This window comes from Rhipicephalus microplus, chromosome 2 (assembly GCF_043290135.1).
Source record: "Rhipicephalus microplus isolate Deutch F79 chromosome 2, USDA_Rmic, whole genome shotgun sequence".
NCBI lineage: Eukaryota > Metazoa > Arthropoda > Arachnida > Ixodida > Ixodidae > Rhipicephalus > Rhipicephalus microplus.
In genome coordinates, this window is record NC_134701.1 from 65,163,931 (window position 1) to 65,185,230 (window position 21,300).

General features: G+C 46.0%; 1 protein-coding gene across 2 annotated transcripts in view; it reads left to right on the forward strand.

Moving 5' to 3' along the window:
* LOC142796273 (uncharacterized) overlaps positions 1–18,332 on the forward strand; it is a 60,980-nt gene extending 42,648 nt beyond the window's left edge. Inside the window, exons 3-5 of one of the 2 annotated variants that reach the window (XM_075886521.1) lie at positions 13,866–16,955; positions 17,900–18,004; positions 18,133–18,332. In XM_075886521.1, coding sequence (XP_075742636.1) covers positions 16,767–16,955; positions 17,900–18,004; positions 18,133–18,225 — 387 coding nt within the window. In that variant the 5' untranslated portion in view covers positions 13,866–16,766 and the 3' untranslated portion in view covers positions 18,226–18,332. Of the gene's footprint in view, positions 1–12,769; positions 13,055–13,865; positions 16,956–17,899; positions 18,005–18,132 lie in introns of those variants that run through there. The other variant, XR_012893686.1, reaches the window with a different exon arrangement.
* Positions 18,333–21,300: the final 2,968 nt, after the last annotated feature.

The following is a 21,300-nucleotide window of genomic DNA, read 5'->3' on the forward strand; positions in this document are numbered from 1 at the left end:
ATCGTTGGGATGCTTACACTAAATCTAACATCAATGTGCTAGGATAGATCCAACGTAAAGCAGAAAGGTTTATCTTTTCTTAATATTGTACCAAGTATTTTATTAGCCCAACACAGCCTTCAGTCCTTAAAACTAACAAGACAAGTCACAGGCCTAAATTTGTGTTCCCACTGTATAATAATAGGTTGTCTCTTTCTCCTGAACCTTATAAAAAGCCTCTCGCTGCTCAACGAACAAGACATCGCCACCCTGACACAATAACGCCTACGATACCAAAAATAATACATTCAAGTATTCCTTTTTCCCTCGAACAGTAGCAGACCGGAACAGCCTACCCCTTAGTGCACTCAGCAACACTGAACCTATCACATTCATTACATCTTACACCTAGCCTTGTACAGATACCCTTGTACATTGATTAGATAGTTATGTAATGTTGATCTTTCATTCTGTAGATTCTTTTTCATTGTTTCGCAATTTCAGTGCTTGTTTACTTGTTGGTAGAATTATTTTGTTGGCAGTATGTAATCTTGAATACCTGTATACCTAATACTGCTTGTTTGTACCTATCCTCCCCTGCCTAGGCCTTTTCAAGGCCTGCAGTATTCCTAAATAAATAAATAAATAAATAAATAAATAAATAAATAAATAAATAAATAAATAAATAAATAAATAAACTATTCACAGTGTCTAGATCACAATATAACAGTTGCTTGCTCACTTCAAAAATAACTTACAAATTGGTGGACCCTACGTGGGAATTGATGAAATGCGAAGCACGAACGATGAAGGTTGATATTTTACTTAAAATTTAAACAACGTTACAAGGCGGACATAGATTATGCCATACATGACTTTCATGCTATGCTTATCAAGTTTGCACCCGGCATTTGTGTTTGACATTCATTAACGTCACGTAAAAGTAACTTTGGTATATGTATAACGGCCGCTAGCTTGCTACGAGCGTAGCTTGTAGTCATGTTTCACATGATGCGCATATCACGATTATCATATTTGGACGTGACATTTACCTTCGTCGTCCATTCACGTTACGTGATACCAAATTTTGTACATACGAAGATAGTGAAATGGCCGCAAGCGCATTATGAGCGTGCTATGTAGTCATAAGTTACATTGCATGCATGTCATCACTTCCACGTTAAGGCCTGTAACTTATGTTCATCATGTGGGAAAACCACGCTTCGTCGTTTAGAGGTGTCAAATAAAATAGACGCAAATCTGAGCATCCGTGGGAGAAGGGCGTGTTCCTATCTCTTGACGTTCTCTTCTTCTTCGTCGTTGTCCATCCTTCGATGCGTGCGCTATTTCACGCGGGAGGGTCAAGCGATTTGCAACATCCTCCGCACCAGACAAAGTTCAATCACCTAACCCCAATGGGCACAGTATGTAGAAATAGCTTAAGAAGCCGAGCTCCAAGAACCGCACCGACGAGCTCCATGTATGGTAAAGTGAGACCCTTGATTGGAGCAATCCAAGACTTAGCGAGCAGCTGCTGGAGTCGAACCGTTCCAGTGCTGTCATCGACTTGTAAGTATGCCACCATTCCGTAGGTTCATGAGCTAGCGTTCATGAAAATATACAGCTGGTAAACACTGTTATGAGAGCACACGCTGCATAGTTGGTATCTCTTTGTTCTCACGTTTTTAAGGTCTTGAAGTGCGGCAGTGCACTTGTCCCACTCAATCTTCAATGTCTCGGGGACAACGCTTTCCCAGTCGAGTTCTTGCATCTACATTTTCTGAAAGACTACTCTAACTTGAATGGTGAATGGTGCCAGTACTTTCAAGTGTCGAAAATTGGCGATGGAGCCTGGGGCAGAATTCGCTTGGTACCAAGTCCCGCTTTTACGACTTCTATTAGAGAGTTAAACTACCTAATTGGTGTCGTCAGTATAATTCCAGGACAGTCCCAGAACCTTAGATTCCGAGACATCTTCAGCTGACGTCTCTCCTGCCTGCTTGTGCTTCTCTCTTAACAGGTCGCAGTTATTTGACCACTTCTGCATTTTCATTTTTATTCTCATCAGCTCCATTATGGCCTCCGTCTTTTCGTAGAGTTGTAGCACTTCTTTTGTAGTTGAAGGTCCGAAAACTAGGTCATCGACTTAGAAGCTTGTTTTCAGTTTTGCAGCCGTTACTTGGTAAATTTGTTTGGTGTGATTGAAATGGTATTTCAACGGTGCAGATAACAGGAACGGGCTTCCAGAAGTGCTGATTGGAACTATGGCTATTTGCATTTTTTTATTTTTGGCAGTGGTCTGCCTGCCATCGGTAGTTCGGTAAACCATAAGAAACGAAGACCATCTCTACCTTCTTCTCTAATGCCGATTAGTAGACACGCCTTCTGCACGTCTGCTACAATTCCGATGGCGACAAGGCGAAACCTGATAAAAACCTCAAGGAGGTTGGCATTGAGATCAGGACATTTTTCGAGTTGTGCGTTGCGAGAGCAAGCTCCTGACGCAGGTGATAATGAGTCGAAGACTATGGGAAGTCTCCTCGTCGTAGATGTTTCGCGGATTACTTCTCGACGCGGCATGTAATACAGGCTCTCTGGATGATAAAGGGCATCTTCAGCTTTTTCAGCATAACCGTCCATCTCGTATTGCCTGACAGCCTTGTCGTAGGCTCGCGTGGTTTCACCGTTTTATGACAGTCGCTGAACGATTCTGTGACGCCTCGGAATGGCTATTTACTGATTGCGAGTCATATCGACAGAGATTTCAGGAGTAATGTAACTTCATATCGTCCTTCTGGAATTACAGCAGTGTTGTTGAATTTGTCTGTAACATCTTCGGTGCACTGAGACCTCGGCTTGTCAGTTATTTTGATGTATTTAGGGTGATAAAATCTTTGTAACTTTAAAGCGACCTTGTCTGTTTTGCTAAACCCTGTTCGAAGAACACATACTTGAGTGCTTGCTCACTTACTTGCGCTTCCAACGCCAAATAAGGGGCCCCGGAGAGTCCAGCCCATATTTGTGTTGAGGACGAGTAAGGCAGGATTTTCTTCGTCCCACTTCACTTCACTAGTGCTGGGCATCAACTTACAAAGCTGGTATGATCCAACGAGGACACTCACACTTGGCTCACAATTCTCGTTTGAGTAAACGACTGCGTCAGCCAGTTCTTTCCCCTCCGTTGGGACGGCTTGAAGTAGACGAGCTCGACTTGGTGCTTCTATAATCTCCTCACAAATAAAGGACACCACTAAGGCTTCAACGTTGATGGTCAAGCTGTCATGCTGACTGCACATCAAGAACCTGGCTATACTGAAACGCGGTGTCGGACCGCTGTCCGTACCAAACGCACTGATAGCGAGTTCGGTCTCGGCTATAGTGAGTAGGTTTAGCTTCGAAGCGACGCTCTCTATAACAAATGTGCGCTGGCTTTCGTTATCCAGAAGTACGAGTACGTAACGACAATGTGACGAAGTCGTTATCCCAGCTTGAAATCTCTGGAGCAGAACGTCATTGATGTGTCGGAGAGCTGAAGCTTGCTGAGTAGACACTTGCATCGCAGCAATCGGCTTATTCTGAGAATTAGTCACTGGTATTTCCAAGCTACGAGCATTGCAAATCGAGAAGGCGTGTCTGCGTTTGCATGCCTTCCAATGCACTTTCCGTCGGCAATCACGGACAAGATGTTCTTTTGTGGGGCACCGGAAACATCGACCATCTCTCACAAGTTTGTTGCGCTCCTCGGCAAGAGTGATGTCGATCGTTCCGTCCTTTGTCTTGTGACTGGTAGCGCAGCAGAAAAAGTAGGACGAGAGGCTAAAAAGTACCTTGATCAGTGGAACCGACGCAGCAGGAGCCACAGACGGCTTTTTCAATGATCTGTTGAATACTGGAACACTGCTGCCACATGCCTCTTGTAAATGGACTAACAAACTTTCTTCTGAGCATTCAACTTCGATGCGGAAAAACTTCATTCCTTTCTCAAGTTTCTGATTTCATTTCGTTTCATTTCATTGATTCAACCTTGAGGGCCTGAATGCGTTACATAAGGGGGGGGGGGGGGTCGTACATCCAGGTTATAGTTTCTTTAGCAATGTAACAATATGAGGGTACACACTGATTACAATGAATAAGCAAATAAAGAACACAATCAGAAATAACACGCATAACAAAACATAAAAAATATAACAGGCAAGAAATAAAATCTGGGAGTACAGTAAAACAACTATAAACGCAAGAGTTAATGTGCTGTTAGGACATCGTATTTGGATTTTGGAAAATAGTTTTTCGCGAAATGTTCAGTGGTCCCTGCAAGAAACAATGTTATCTGGCAGTGCATTCCAGAGTGTTATGACATGGGGGAAAAATGAGCTGCTCATCACCGTCGTCCGGCATTTTATGGTCATCAGAGGGTGCGTTTGAGACAGGCGAGAGGACGTTCCTAATGGGCGTTTTAGGTGAGGGTGTCCCGACCTGCTAAAGTAAAGGAATGTGTGACAGAGGCAGACACGAGAGGTTATGTGATGTGAAGCGAGCGATGCGAGTGACAAAGTTTGTTTAAGTGCGGTTAAACTGATATGCTTTGAATATTGTGACGTAATGAAACGAGCTGCGCGATTTTGAACGGCTTCAATCATCGGTGAGATAAGCTTGTGAAGGATGCCAGATGGATGACGCATATATACTCGAGCTTTGGTCGCACGTATGTCAGATATGCGAGTTTCTTTATGTCAGGAGATGCAGATCGCAGGTTACGTCGTAAGTAGCCTAATGTGCGGGAAGCTTCCGAACGAATGGTTTCAATGTGTTTCACCCATAATAGTGATGATGTCAGATGAACTCCTAGATACTTGTAATTACGCGTGTAATGAATGGGAACCGAATTAATGCAGTAGGTTTTATGTGAGGTGTTGTGTTTACGTGTGAAGGACATGACCGTGCATTTAGCGAGGTTTAGGGGCATATGCCATTTTTCGCACCATGAAGTGATGGTGTCAAGGTCGTGTTGTAGGGTGATTGCGTCGTCAAAGAAGTGAAGGGGGTTATAAAGAGCGCAGTCGTCTGCAAATAGGCGCAGCTGCGATTTAATGTTACTACGAGGGTCATTCACGTATACAAGAAATATTAGAGGTGATAAGCCGGCGCCCTGGGGAACACCGTAAGTGACGCTGTTAAGAGCTGATTGGAAATCGTTAGTAACGGTAAACTGAACGCGTCCTGTTAAGAAAAGCTCGAGCCATTTTACAAGGGTTGGGGGGATACCAAGAGTGGATAATTTGATGAGCAGGTGCTTGTGGGGTACGCGATTGAAGGCCTTGGAGAAATATAAGAAAATTGCATCTATTTGTACGTGATCATCCATTTGCAGTAGTATGTCATTAGTAAATTCAGCCAGTTGTGTTTTGCAGGAAAGATACTTTCGGAAACCATGTTCAAAAGGGTAGAAAAAACGGATTGATTCTAGGTAAGACATAAGAGTTGATGCTATAATATGCTCAAGGATTTTAGATGGGACACTAGTTAGGCTAATCAGGCGGTAGTGGTAGCCAGAAAGCCTGGCTTTTTTCTGTCGCATTCTCCATACTTTTCTCCGTGACGTATCCTATGACAATTTCAGCGCGTATGAATTCGACCAGCACTTTATTCACCATAGCTGCGTATGAAGACTCCGTGATTCCAATACTATGCAATCCTCTCCTATTCAGTTGCATTGTGTCAAAGAGTTCGCGCAGAACAGGGAAATCTCTCGCTAATTTGACTGGTTTGAGCGTGCGCAAGTTTTTCAGGTATTTCTGCTCAATGATTTTCGGGCTTCCGAATCGACTTTTGAAAATTTCTAGCACGTAATCATAGCAAGTATCTGTCACCTGAATACCTACGACAGCTTGAGCGGCAGGCCCATCCAGTAGTGAGACCATCTAGTGAAGCCGGTCTGTGTGGAAAAGCCTCGGGTTCTTGTGCACGGAGTGCTAGAACATATCCCAAAAAGGGTGCCAGTCAGTCATGGTTGTATTCAAACGAAGAAGCTCAAACTTGGGAAGTCGTACACCAAACTCACGCTGTGGAAATCGCTCATATCCTCTGAGTGCCACCCCATAGGACGTTGCTCCCATGTCTGAAGTGTTAGACGACACCGGCGTAGCAGAAGTCTTTAGAACGTCGGTGTGGTGCTCTTGTAACGCCAGAGTACTATTCGTGGTGTCAACGTATTGCATGACCAGCTCATAGGCGTCTGCTGCCAGGTCATCTGTCATGAGGGCTTGAACCTCACTGTTCAAGGCATCAAGTTCCACGTTGCTGGCGCGTGGGCGGCCGTGCAGAGTTCGAAGTCCAGAAAGGTAGAACTGATTGAACTGGAGCACCTGGTTGACCTCGTTGATGATTCTCGTGTTCATCATTCGCCACTCGACCCGCTTGTTCTTCGCTCGCTCCATGCCTGTCCAGCTCAGGGTGCAGCTCACGCACACCAGAACTGAAAAGCTCGGGTCATTGTTGGCTTGATTGCCGGGTCGTCGGCACCAAAATTGATGTGGGAAAACCACGCTTCGGCGTTTAAATGCGTCAAATGAAAGAGACGCAAATCCGAGCATCCGTGGGAAAAGAGCGTGTTCTAATTTCTTGACGTTCTCTTCTGCTTGGTCGTTTTTAGTCCTTCGATGCACGGAAGGCTAAAACAATTTAAGACACGCCATGCAGTCTTCTTATACGATACCAGTTTTGCAATATATTATATAAACGAAACCACCGCAAGAGCAACAAGACAATGACAAATGATTTATGGCATTTATGACGCACATGTTGTCATTTTCATTTCACGATTTGCCACCTATGCTTGTCATACAGTCATGTTATGCCATAGCAATTTCGGTATAGGTCTCATTACCGCGACGGCCAGGAGAGCTAAAAGTTGTAGGTGGCTTGACAGATAGGCAGACAGACATGGTCAAAGTCATTGAAGCTCGCTGAAAATGCTTCGCATGTAAAACACTTTCAACTGTATGAAGTTCAGCAATACAACCAAGCTTTTACAATACTACTAACGAGCCCACAACATATTTGATGTGTGACGTGCCATGGTTGTCTTGTGGCTGAGGCACTTGACTGCTGAACCACAGGTCGCAAGACCGAATTCCGGCACTGCAGACACATTTTCGATGGAGGCGAAAATGCTGGAGGCCCGTGTGCTTAGTTTTAGGTACTTGTTAAGGAGCCCCAGCAAGTCAAAATTTTCAAAGCCTTGCACTGTGGCGTCTCTCGTAATAATGTGGTGGTTTTAGGTTGTTAAACCTTAAAATTACTACACTAATAACATATTTGATGCGAAACAAACGACCGCTGTGAAGCATTGACAAGAGGCACACAGGACAGACACTGAAATTTCGACTCAAGTTTACTGCGCATGCATGAAAACGTCTACCGGTACCAGGCAAGACAAGCATTCGTCAGTCATCCACCCGATAACAAAAGTGTCATGACCTCTCAACGAACACTACATCATGACCTCGCCCGAACACCGAATCACCTTTGTGACGCGCAAATCAGCTTCCCAACGCACAAAAAAAGAGAGGATGACCTTAATTTTAGGTGTATTGGTCCGAAGGCACTAAAATTACACAGAGTGGGTGGCCTCCAGTGCAACTCTAAACTTCGTTCTGGTGAGCACGAGGTCGGAAATGCGCTTGTTCAACCTGTAGGTGCCTGGTGGCAGCCACTCTCTGCCTCCCACAGCAGCGGTGGATGCTCAACTGTTTCACCAACGTTGTGTTGGGTTAAGGCATGCCCACAGGACTACGCATAACCTTATGTGTGCTCTCTTCGGAAATCAGTACATAATCGAACGAGTGCCATGTCGGAGTACTTCTCTACACATTACTAAAAGTCGGTAACTTTCCGGTCGGCACTGGGTATTGAACCGCGATTCTCCTTCATTTGAAGTGGACGTTCTCTTTACGTAGCTATGCTGTGGTATTTCTACACTTCTGCCCATTACCGGTAAAAAGATGGGTAACCATAATTTTAGATTGGGTGGTTTCATGCCACCAGTTGGTCACAGTGTGGGTGCACCCCCAGGCGACAATGTACTTTGTTCTACAGAGCATCACGTCGGAAGTGCACTTGTAGCTCTTTCACCGGTAGGTACATGGTGGCAGGAGTTATCTGCCTCTTACAGCCGTGGTGTATACTGAAGGCTGTGGCAGATTAAGGCTTTCCTAGGCAATGCCACATAGAAAAGTACTTTCGGGTCTTCTAACTGCCTCCGTGAAATCCCTTTTTTGACCAAGCGATCGCCCGTATGGGAGGCTGTGAATCCATTGCCATCCATCGTCTCTCGTTAAATTATAAAACAATCACAGCAAGTTTCAACTGAGTAACAGTTTTATTCCGCCATTTGCGTTTGGGAAGACGCTGGTTTGGGTATTGTATTACGCTTTAAATTATTTGGGAATTCATTTATAAGCAATGCATTATTCTACAAAAAAAATAAGCAATGAACATGCGCTATCGAACGTGTGGTCACTTTATAGGGGCAAACTTTTTCAGCCCAACAAGGTGACAAAATAAATAGGGTAAATATTTTTGAACATTTATTAGTTATTTACACACCACACACACAAACACACACGTGTGCGTGCACGCACGCACACATACACTCTTTATCTCGAAGATGCGCAGAGACCACTGTTATTCATTTGTTAGATTCTTCAGTTTTTGGTGAGTTAGCGCTTTGGTACTCTTCTAAAGATATATCTTCATAAAGACGTAGCTACTTAGCTACTGATCAGAGTGTTTGCTGCTGCCGCAAATATGGTATTGAGCACAATGTCATGGGAATAAGCCGGAGTCAGTGAGTAGGTTGGACTTACTCACTGAGTGACCATTACCATAGACATCAAAATCTTCCGTTTCACAAAACTGTAACAATACTGATTGTTGGCCTAGGTGGTACTTGCTCACTGACGTGCTTTGCCCGCAAATAACAAAAACACAAAATAAAGAAACACTGAACGACAAGCACACGCGGCACTTCCAACTAAAGTAGACCGGGCGCAAATCCAGACTTAACAACATACTGACATGCGCAGTTTTCACACAGCCTTACGCGACCCAGCTATCGAACAATCTCTTCTCCGATAAGTACAACGTCACCGACGGTTCGCTGATACAACTTTCACCTTTCTTTTTAATGTAATACGTTTCCATCAACTCACGTGCAGTTTCATGCCTACTTCTGCCTAGAATCTTAAATTTGTTAAAACGCGCAACACACGCGCAGGCTTTACAATGCATAGGCAAATGCGCCAAGCCATCTTTCATTAAAATTAATTCATGCTCCCTAACCCATTCATTTAAACAGCGCCCAGTAGTCCCGATGTACGAGTTGCCACAAGAAAAGGGAATCTCATAAACAACGCCTTAGGCACATTTCCCGTTGTTGCGACTCTGGATCGCGCGGGTCTCAGTTTGGTAGCGGGCCCCCGTCCAAGCACCCATCGTCGAACAAGTCAGATGAGGTGCTCGCAAAAACGACAACAATTTATTTACATGGTTAGTAACTGAGAATTAGAAAGGAGGTGATCAAGTGATAAGAACTATGCATGAGAGCTGTTGAACTGTAGAACTTGTAGAATACACACGAGTCTTTCGTTTATATAGCGCCGCGTTGCCAACGCTGGGCGCACTGTCCGCGGCTTCAGCCAATACGGCGCTCCTTGTCTAGGTGCTCCACCCACGAAGGAGAGGAAAGACACCACACAATTCATGTGGAGAGGGCACAGTCCACACGATGCCCAAGTATGGTCACCAAAGCACTGCACCGACGTTTTCGTACACGTCACCAAGTTTCGCGCACGTCCGATGATTTTGGTTCTCAAGATTCTTCTGACAGCTGGGTGAGGTTCGAAAAACCGGCCGCCAGTACACGTATCAAACTTGCCTGTGTTTGGGTAGGACAATGTAGTGGTGGGCCAGCATAACATCGAAGTACGCCACCCGATTCGGCCGATCCTACGGGGAAAGGGGGGGGGGGAGAAGGAGTGGTCGACTAATCCCTCGTCGTCTAGGCGGGTTCCCGCAAGTGCTGCAGCAGATACTGCCCTTTTCTTTCCTTCAACCACACATTCCATTCCTGGTTGTTTGCTATAAGCTGTGGCGTAGCAGCGCAGATCCGGGGCTCCGCTTCTCCTCACAAGGCCCGTTTACATTGACCCGACGAGGGCGCGTTGAGTCGAAATAAACAGGTTTTCTGGACTCGCCCTCCCCATGTATAAGCGGACGCATCGGGGCGGAGAGTCGTCGCGGCGAGTCCCGTCGACCCGGAGACAGGGGGTAGGTTCACCGAACTCACCCCGCTCAGAAAGGGCATGTATAACCGGTCGCGCTGAGTTGACGAATCGTGACCTCTCCCGCCCGTCGCGGTCTCCGCTTCCCCTGTCCCCATCACTCCGACGTTGCTCTTTCTCTGTCGGCCGGTACGCGCGCGCTAGACACGATGACATCCTCGCGGGCTCCATGCACCATGTGGACAGATGATGGAATAACGACGTTGCTAGCTTTAGTCAACGAGAAAAAACTGAGTGATTTGCTCCAATACTGCAAGGAAATATAAAAAATAGCAAATTACTTTCATTTTTTAGCATAAACGAGGCACAATAGAAATAGAGGTGTAAAATTACGGCAAAATGGTATGCGGCCGTATGAATTTTTACGTAAGCCGATAGAAATTTTACTCGAAAATGTATATTGCATTCCAATTGAAATTACAAGCCCTCAGATTAAAAATTCATCGTGTAAGGATCTCACTGTCCAGTCCAAAAGCCACAGAAATCAGATTAGCCAAACAGGGTGAGCGTATGAGGCAAGAGGAACACGGTGCACTTAATTGTGGTGGAACTGTACACTTTGTTCCAACAATTGATGAGGGTCTTTAGTCATTTTCATTTTAAAAACTGCTTATTGTTTTCAATTTAAAATTTTCAATGAGGTTCAGGGCACCGCCTAATTCGTATTAGCGACAAGCCACAACTATTGCAAAAAATGACTCGCGTGTAGGGCTTCAAAGGATTTTCCACAGCATCAGGTACACAAATGAAAGGCGTTACAAACCATGAATTACGGCGAATTCCTGGAGAGACCAGCCAGGGGTGAACAGGGGACGGTGCGTCAGGCTGCGGATACGCCTGCGGCGAGCGCTGTGCCGCAACAGAACCACTGCTGCCATCGCGCTGTGCAGTGTTAGCCAAGACACCAACACAGCCATAAAGTACAGCTGGTGCAAACTGAGAAAAAATACCAAGACAGCCATCGCGGTGGCGGAGCGACAACTGCGTAAACAACCGCACCCCACAGCGGCGAGAGCGCAGGCTTGGAGGAGCGGAAACCGGTACCGGAAGACGGGCTTTCGGCTCGCCTCGACGCAAACCGTCGCTGCGATCACCACTCACCTCAACTCGTCCGTGCGAGTTCATATAAACTCGTGCGCGTCGAGGTAAGCTGAACCCGCCACTCAACTCAGCCCGCCCCTGTCGCGTCCATGTACACGAGCCTACAAGGTGCAGCCACAACCAGTCTGGCTTTAGCTTTCAGCCTGAACTGCAAATACCATGCTGGTTCCGAGATTTCCAAATCCTCGGTGACCTCGAAAATGGCCCAGCTGCCTCCTTGTCTGCCTCGAAATCCTTGCTCGCAGCAAACACAATGGCCTTTTTTGAGTCGAGCTCACAATGGCCTCTCTTGGCTCGTGCGTTTTCTCTGCGCGAACCAGTCCCGAAACCCTCGTTCATGTTTTGCCGAGAGGAAATTAATCCGTCCTGACGGCACACCCTTGCTTGGAATGCGTCGAAATATTTTCGTCTCGTTCACAAAGACCGAAAAACTACAATAATTATGACGGCCGTAACACCGTATTTTGTGCCATGTTTCTTGCTGCATCCATGACGGCTCGGCTCCACCCCCCGAGCAGTTCTCGGTCACAGCTGAGCCAGTTTTGCGGGCGCGGAAAAGGCGACAGGTACCCCATACCAGCCTGCTACCTTTTTCGTGTTGTGGGAGACCTTATGAACATAAGGAATCACTGCAGGTCTTACGGTTTCAGTTCCGTGTTCCCCCGTGGCAGCTCTAGTACCTTCACTTTTTCTTTGCCGCAAAAGCGCTTCGGAATCAGTGGTCAATACCGAGTCAGGGAACATCGCAGCTTCAACTCGCCGGATCTGGTTCTCGAGTGATATCTGCATCATGTGCGTACACGATTTTTTGAGAGAAGATCCCAGGCAGAGCGTAGCAAAACCATGCTTGACTATTTATGATTGACAATAGTCATACGGCATTACCCCTTTCTTAGTGCGAAGAAAATATTGCTAGCACGTTGTCCCGCTGTGGAAAATAACGGAGATCTAAAAATTGCAGGGTGTTTCCTTGCGGCAGTTCTTGTGTGAAAACAAGTCCTGTTCCGTGAATCCTGAAAATATATTAATTATCATCCCAGCGCGTCAAGGAGCCTTGTCTGTCAAAAAGAATTAAAAATTCATCCATATACCTAAAATTTTAGCAACGCTCAATGTGCTATCCAGATTAAAAGCTTCATCGAGCAACCGGTCAACACTAGATAAAAATGATAATGCACAGCAGCGGCACAATGCAGGATCCAATGCAAATGCCGTGTTTCAACAGAAAAAGCTGCTTCTCGAAAGATACAAAAGTACTGCTTAGGATGGCTTCTAACAGTGTTAAAAATTTATCTACCGTTATACCAGCCGCATTTCAAAAGGGTATGATGCCCCTTTCTTCTATGCAGGATCTCACCGATAAGAAGAGCTCATCATGTGGAATTGGGTAAAAAAGATCGTCCACATCTACTGTGAAGGCACTGTTGCGAAGCGAGTGCTCATTATCTCTCAGGAACTGCACTGTCTTTCGAACTGCTAGATAAGAAGCAGTCCTTCATCTTAACGCACTTAAGCACCTTCTGTACGTGCTTACAAAGTAAAATTTGCCAGGTGCCCCGTTCGCTTACTATACTCTAAAGTGTACCTGAATTTTGTGTGTTTTTGCACTGAAAAATACATTTAATGCCGCAGTTTTCATTTTTCTAATATTTGTTGCCAACTTTTCCAACTTGAGTTCTTTACATAACGTGGTAACCTTACTCTTAACCTTCGATTCACATTTCTTAATCCGAGCAAAATTCTTGCCAATAGCCTCTACTGCTTTCAAATTAAACATTTCTCTTGGAATAACTACAAAAACACCCTTCTTTGTCAGCTTAGAAAATGACAATGTTCTTTCCCCTACACAACGCTACTGTCTTTCTCATAACCTCAGCTTTATGGCTCCACCTGGTACGTGAAACACATTTTTCCAGGCTGTCTACACCATCTAACAGACACCTTTCTTTATCCTTTGCTGGTGCTTTGCTAGCCACATATCTGGTAAGTGCCGCTAGTTCATGCACAGAAACACTGACATCAATGCAATATGGACTTGTTTCTAAAGGACTTTGGTCCTTTAGAAACGAGCGTCGCGCCGTGTCCTCCGGTAGGCTCACGTTTCCTGACATCACCACGTTTGATGACTTCACCGTTGATTTGCTGTCCTTGCTAATTTTACAGCATTGTCCTATAATCTGCTTCCACCAATACTTCATCATATGATGGATGATGCGTCTTGAGGTTCTTAACTTCTATTGCGCTACCCATGAAACATCATTCTTCAGGCGCGTAATTCGTAGCCATTCGTGAAGTCAGCGTACTTGTCTCCACAATTCTGAACACAGAATTCTGCACAGCCGAGCATTGTGGCGCCTAGAAGGGGCAATATGGCCAAAGAGGGAACTCACTTCAGGTGGCGCTAGTTCTTTCTTTATGCAGAAAGCGATGTATCTTGCACGGCAGGTTGCTGCAGCGATGGAACTGATGATGATGCCGACGCTAGATAGGAAGTCAGGAGACGACACACACGAAGAAAGGTCAGTTGCACTAGAAATATATTGTAACAATACTAATTGCTGGCCTAAAACTGCTCGGGGGGTGGAGGCAAGCCGTCAGAGATGCGGGCAAGAAACATGGCACGATTTACGGGAATTGTGCTAATGGCGTTGTATATGAGATTCCCTTTTCTTGTGGCAACTCGTACACCGGGACTACCAAGCGCTGTATTAATGAACGGGTTACGTAGCATGAAATAAATTTAATGAAAGATGGCTTGGTGCATTTGCCTATGAATTGTAAAGCCTGCGGGTGTGTACCACGTTTTAACGAGTTTAGGATTCTAGGTAGAAGTAGGCATAAAACTGCGCGTAAGTTGATGGAAGCATATTACATTAAAAAGAAAAGTGAAAAGTGTATCAGCGAACCGTCCGTGACGTTGTACATATCGGATAAGAGATTGTTCGATAGTTGTGCAGTGGAAGGCCGTGTGAAGACTGTGCATGTCGGTATGCTGTTACTTAAGTCTGGATTGGCGCCCGCTCTACTTTAGTTAGAAGTGCCACTTTGCTTGTCGTTGAGTGTTTCTTTACATTGTGTTAGTGTTATTTGCAGCCAAAGAATGTCAGTCACAAAACTGTTCCTGTGAAAGAAACAACAAGAGCAATTTTCTCTTTTGATTTGACCCCTGTTGCGCCGGGTGTGTGGGCACTCATATTACTTGACGTCTTGGGAATAATTGTCGGTTCTGCATAAGCCTAGTAGCCACCATGGGAGCTTCTACTGGTTTGCCGGTTCTTGGATTGGTACAGAAGGTAGTTAATCTTAAATATTCTGGCTTAAAATGGAGCTGCACGCTTGAAAACCATACAAGAAAGCGCCAATATACCACTTAATCTATGGTTTTGAGACGTTAAACCCCACATATCAATCAACCAATTGGTCTACATGCATCCCAATAAAACTGAAGAGACATAGTTGCATATTTCAAGAAAGCATAATATCAGATAATGCGCTAATAAGACTAGCACAAAATAAAATACCTCAAACAAGTGGTGGGAACGTAGTGTGTAGAAAACTGATGCTCTCCGTTCTTTTTTCTCAACCGATAAACGGAAGTTTTCAGGGTGCTATTCGCAAATAGCGAAAGGTTTGCCGACCCTAAAGGAAAAACGCCTGCAACAAAAATGTACTGCCACGCGCGTTGATTGCTTCAATGTCTAGGAGAGAAAGAGAGAGAGAATGAACCAGGAGAAAATCGGGGAGTTTAACAAAATATGAGCCCCGGTAAGCAACCCTCTAAAGGGGCAAGGTAGAGGAGGAAGGAAAGTTATCGAGGAGAAAAAGTCTTTTACTGGGCTAAGAACCGTTTCACGTTTGACACCATGAACGATGTAACAGGCCTGTGTCGTAATGAAAATTTGGCTAGTTGGTAACGATTCATTTTTCAAGGTAGACAGCGCGAAAAACGAAGGCAGAAAAGTAGGAATACAAAAGACGAGCGCTCGTCTCGTTTCTTCCTGCTTTTCTGTCTTCGTTTTTTGCTCTGTTTACCATGAAAAAAAGAAGGCCTGTTTTCGAGGAAACTCAACAGCGCTTTCGTGTCTTTTCAGAATTAGGATGGGCAGCATCACGGTTTCAATACCTTCTCGACAGTGTTATCACTTCCATTCTGTTGATTAAGGACACTGCGAAGGTGAAGCCTCTCGTTTGTACGCAGTGACGTAACTAGAGGGGGGGGGCAATGGAGTTCAAGGGCCCCGGGCGCCACATGGGAGGGGAGGACGAGCCGAGTACATCTGATATTCACTCAGCGACTTCCTCAGGACCCAAAATGCCACTAGCATCCATCCGGTACCCCCAAAATAGGTCATCACTACAGGTTCAAAACAAGTGTGGGTATGCCCTAGCTTGTACACCCCCTATGTCAGCTTCTTCTATCCTGGCACCACTCGTGAGGCCAGGTACTCCGTTGAACAAGCAAACAACACTCTTTTTGAACAAACGAAACATTGTCTTTTGGAACCATGCGGCTTCCGACGTTCATTTCGTCAGTTTGTGCGCGTAAGAAGCAGTGTCTTTGTTTCATCTAGTTTAGCACATGCACTGTCTCGAAATTGAACTCTAGAAGGCCAAAGTTTACGGTTTATTATGTAGCCCTTATAATTCTAAACAATTTGAGGTTATCAAAACTACTACACACAGCAAAGCACCGCTCGTTTAATGGCCGATTGCCTATGGCGGGATGCGCCTGGTCAAAAGGATCAGCCAACCAACCTTGCATGAGCACGTCTCTGCGCCAGGACTTCGGAATGCCTGTTGTTCTCCCCCATTATCCTTGCTGATATTCGTGACCATGGAAAGAGAAAAGATAAATGGGTCAGCCTGTTTATAAGTGCGATTTTAACCATGAGTGTACCTGTCCAGGGTCGTACGCAAAAACTTAATCTGGGGTTCGGAATTCCCTTTACACTTGATCTGATAGCTTTTCTCAAGTGAGCGCACGCTCTAGGGCAAAATTGCCCTAAAAAGAAGTAACGGAGCCCAATAGGCGCGCGCGAATAATGAATAGACCGTTGAGAAGCAACCACAGAGGGAAGCGTGCTGCGTGAAACCAATGGATGAACCGCCCGGGCACTGCAGGCAGCGCGAAAAGCGTTGCCAAGGTGACCATTCCTCCTTTTCCTAACTTGTCCTCGTTTGCTGGCTCAGTCTTTCCCCGTATATTGCCGGTGATGGTTGGTGTTGCATCGCGCTCGAAGTGCTAGACCATGGCTGCCTGGATTCAACGATCTAATAATTACGACGTGGTGCTTGTGTGTACGCTTTGATGAGCGTGGGCTGCTGCTTTTGCGTTTCGCTGCACCCATGAAGTCTGGAGCAAGTCTCGACACTTCACCACGCCACGCTGTATATCTCTGGCTTCAAGATAGTCGCGACCAACACACGACAGGAAAAGTTGGGAAGGCCAATATGTTGTCCGAGAAGACAACAGGCCTATCCGATGTATACTTCAGTACGACTCGGGACAGAAAACAGCGCTGGATTCTAAGGCAAGTAGGTTATCATTCTTTATTCTACTCGACGTGTCGCGTGTGCATTACTGATCGCGCTTGCCGTCAACGGGCTTGCTCGTGATCTATATCCCATGCACGAAATGCATCGCGATGGTCAGCTTCGGCGTCTGCAGTTCGCCCGTGCTTTGCGACCGCCTGGAAATTGGCCGCCATTGCCGTCGGCATGCCGTACGCTCGCTCGTCGAGTGCTCGCCTGTATTCGCCACCGCGATGAGCTCCGGGCTGACGATATTGGGCTGAGACCTCGACACTGTGTTGGGAGTCGTCGAAAACACGTTGCGGGTTCTTGTAAAGAGCTTGGTTCTGGTATGTCGCACGCTGTAAGTGCACCAGCACCGGCTGGCGGGGCTTTCGCTAACGTCAGAACTCACTGGAAATTGGTCGCCATAAAAGTTGGCTTTCCCGTCAGTCGGTCGCAAACAGCTCGGAGCCATCCACGGGCCTCGGCGGCGGACTCGCGTTCGCGCGCTGCACTCGCTCGAGTTTGCGAAAAGGGCTGAATTACCGTCGATTTGGTCGGCGCTAGCTCCAAACAGGCTCGGCGCTGTTCGTGGCGGCGGCCAAGCGTACGCTCGCTATCCTGTTCGAAGTTCGCTGGCGGCAGACACTCCGGGGGTAGGGCAGTGCTTGGTCTCGCGTTGGCTTGCTTGAGCTGAACGATGTCGCTTGCTTAGGCCTCGCCGACGTGTTAGTGGCACGGTGGCTCGGGAAGTTGTGGCTGCGGCCACCACTCCAAAGCTGTTGCGCTACGGGGATCGAAATGAGTCTTGTGTGACAAATGAGACGATGTGGGACATCACGGTGAAATTATTAGCATGTCATATCTCGCGCATGTTTTCATTTCACCTTGGACGTATTTCTCATATGCATTTGTATTCATCCTCTGTCACGTGTGACTCACTGTTTTACATACTTATTGTGCAGCCGTGGGCACACACCATGCTGAAGACTGTGTCGCTGGTGTCTGCGATGGCTGTCATCCATCTCTTTCGTCCGAGCAGCTTCAGAAGGACTGTGCGAGATGTGAAGGTAAACTTATTTGTGTGTTATATTTATTGCTTGTTTTTATAATAACGTGCATGTACTTGTCATATGCGTGCATCTTCCTTTTCGGTCACGTGTGTCTAACAATTTTTACTATATTATTGTACGTGCAGCCGTGGCAACACAACAGGCAGAAGGCTGCCTGCGCTGGCGTCTGCAATGCCTATCATCTGTCGCTTCCGTCGGAGGAGCTCCGCAAAGAATGAACAAGATTTGACAACGAGACTGGACTGGTACACTTCACCATGAATTCACTTAAAAAATGGAGAAACTTCATGGGCATGTACAAAAATAAAAAAAAATCGACGTCTCACTTTTGTCTTTTGTTGTTGCGGCGACTACGAAAACAGTAACACATAGGTGGCTAACTACTTATTCGCGTGTTTATTTCTGCGCAATTTGTTGCTCACTGCGCAGAAAAACAAGCGAAAAAAGTATTAGGCCTGGCGGAAAATAAAGAATGTCGGAACTGGTAACAAAAAGTATACTCGATTGGAGGATTTGAATGGATCAACCGTTCGTCCGACAAGGTGCAACTGTGAGGGATAACGGTTGCCCGGTAAGGTTAAACGTGGGGATTAACGGTTTCTCTATAAGGTGCAAATGTGAGGACTATATGTTAGCCCTTTGAGGTGAATTGTGGGACTAACGGTTACTCACTAAGGTGTAAATGTGAAAACTAAATGTTAGTCTTTAAATTCGTCTTTGGGGACTAACTGTCAGACCCGGTGCCGTTAGTCCTAAAGGTAATAATGGTTGTGGCAGCCTCATTAGTCCCCAAAACGACGAACTACACACCCTTTTAACACCCTTTTGCCTTAGAGTGCAAGTATATACATAAACAGAATGTAAGATTATACACATACAGAATATACATGTCTGGGCTGCTGCACCAGGATGCTGACTGTCTATCTCGCCATGAAATCCTCCTGAACTGTCTGCATGCTTTTGACACCTGCGTTTTCTGCATATCTAGCCTACCCGACATAGGGAATGAACAGCTGAAAGATGCCTAACTGCAGTCTATTGTCTACGGTCTACGTTCTCACGACGCCGACCCGTCCCTCCACTTATGGGTGCTTCGCGACGTCATTCTCTACCGGCATAACACGTGTTTCTAAGGTCCAGAGCTCCTACTAGTTGTTCCACTCCACTACTCCACTCCACTAGTCTTTAACAGCTTCACGACGTCCCAAATGACGTCCCAACCGCTGGACACCTTGGAGCAACTTGCACATATACGATTGCGTATGGCGTCGATTCTTCTGGCCATGGTTCTCCCGTTCTGTGCGCCGATATGTTGCATCTTGTGAACTCTGCCTACGTCATAAGTGTTCGTCGATGTCACCGCCCGGCCCACTCCGACATATAGACATTCCTGCCGACCCTTTATACCGCGTCAGCCTCGATCTTGTCGGATCATTTCCTACATCTCTGACGGGGAACAAGTGAACTTCCATCGCTACTGAATACACGACATGATATTCTATCACGCCAGCACTACCGACAAATTGTGCTACTGCCGTCGCGGGATTTCGGCTGAATGACGTCATTCTTCACCATGGAGCTGCGCGTCAACTGCTGACCAACCATGATCACTCACTCCTCTGAAAGGAGATTGACAACATTCTTCGCTCGTGTTCTACGTGCCATAAGCTCAGTACTGCGTATCACCAGCAAGCTAGCGGGCTCATTTAGTGCTTCTGTGGCACGTTGGCCACTATGACATCTATGTATGTTTGTGGAAACTACCGTGATTCGGATCATACTCTTATGTGGCGTTCGCCTACACTTTCTTGCGCCCCGACCCCGCTGGTTTCCCCCTTCTATGTCTCGTATGGCCCCAATCACAGCATACCTCTTAAACTTGGGAAGTAAAAACCGCACAAAAGTATAGACAAGAAACAGAGGTAGAGACAACACCACGCTGATCAGCGCGTTGTCGTCTCGTCGTCTGTCTCTTGTTTATAGTTTTGCGCTGTTTTTACTTTCCAAATATGAACCACCTACTAGCCCAACTCCCACTATTAATAATACCTCTTAAATCTTTTCTACCATCAGATGCCTACACTGCTACACAGTACTCCCGCAATTGCTTGAGCTCAACCGGCTCGCCAGATTGCACGGAATTGTCTTTGTGCCTTGCAGATGTCTCAAAAGTATCATCGCAAAGTCTCACACTCTTCAGAATTGTTGGTACTGCTCTGGATACCTTGCTGCCAAATTGCCCTGTCATCCAAGCTCCTCCCTCGATATCCCGGGCCTTATACGTTCTTACGCCAGTTTACGTAAATCTCATATGAAATTGCCGCATGAGACAGCACACTGTCATCGTCAGCCCCCTCCAGTGACATAGGGTGTGTGTCCCATCTGAAACCGAACTTATCCGCCCACTATTGTTTTTTTTCGTAAGCGCCGAGACGGTGCTCCCAGCGGCGTTGGCTATATGTTACAAGCTCTGGTGAACAAGAGGAAATGTTCCATTGTGGAGATGAAGATGATTGTAATAGCTCTCACGTTGCTGTCGTTCACGTGCCACCATCTTGGCCGAAGGACGCCCTGTGGACATTGTAAATAGGTATCTTACCTTGTTTCTTTATTTCGGGTAATCTCACTCTCATGAAGATGTTATCGGGGTGGTCGGGAGTTGAACCTCCTGGACATTCTTCCTTGGCCACTGAAATTTTCGCTTGAAATGTTCCTTTTCCTCCGGTTAGACGCAAATCGACTTCGTTATTGAAAATTGGAAAGGGAAAGAGTTACCCACGGTATTCTTGCTAAAGGGTTACGATAGATAAGTTCTTTAGGAGCTAACCAGACACTTGAGCCTAGAAGCCGAAGGCGAGCTTTCATGGAAAGACAAAGGGGTGAAACTTAGTATGGGCATTCTTACGAGGGTTCTTTTTCTGTCAGATCAGAAACTTGTTGAGAGATTACTGTCTTTCATAAAGTGCGTGACCCTTCTTTTTTCCTGGCGTATGCTTTCCCCCAAACATTTTCTCACACGTAAGATGGGATGAACTATGGCGAATGGCGTCCCCAAAGTAATTTTGGAGAAGACTTAGAGGTGTGGGCGTCTTCACTTCTAGAAGGAGGTCTAGTGTGGTAACTCATTATCACTGACAACAAATTCAGACTGGCGTCGCTACAGTCCTTATAGTAAGTGCTTGCTGCAAACATGTGGCCGCTACTTTCGCTCATGGCCCCTTATAAGCTAGCTTTATAAGCATATGTGTGGTGATATGTTCGTTCTCCTGGAACTAATACCGTAAATGTGAAAT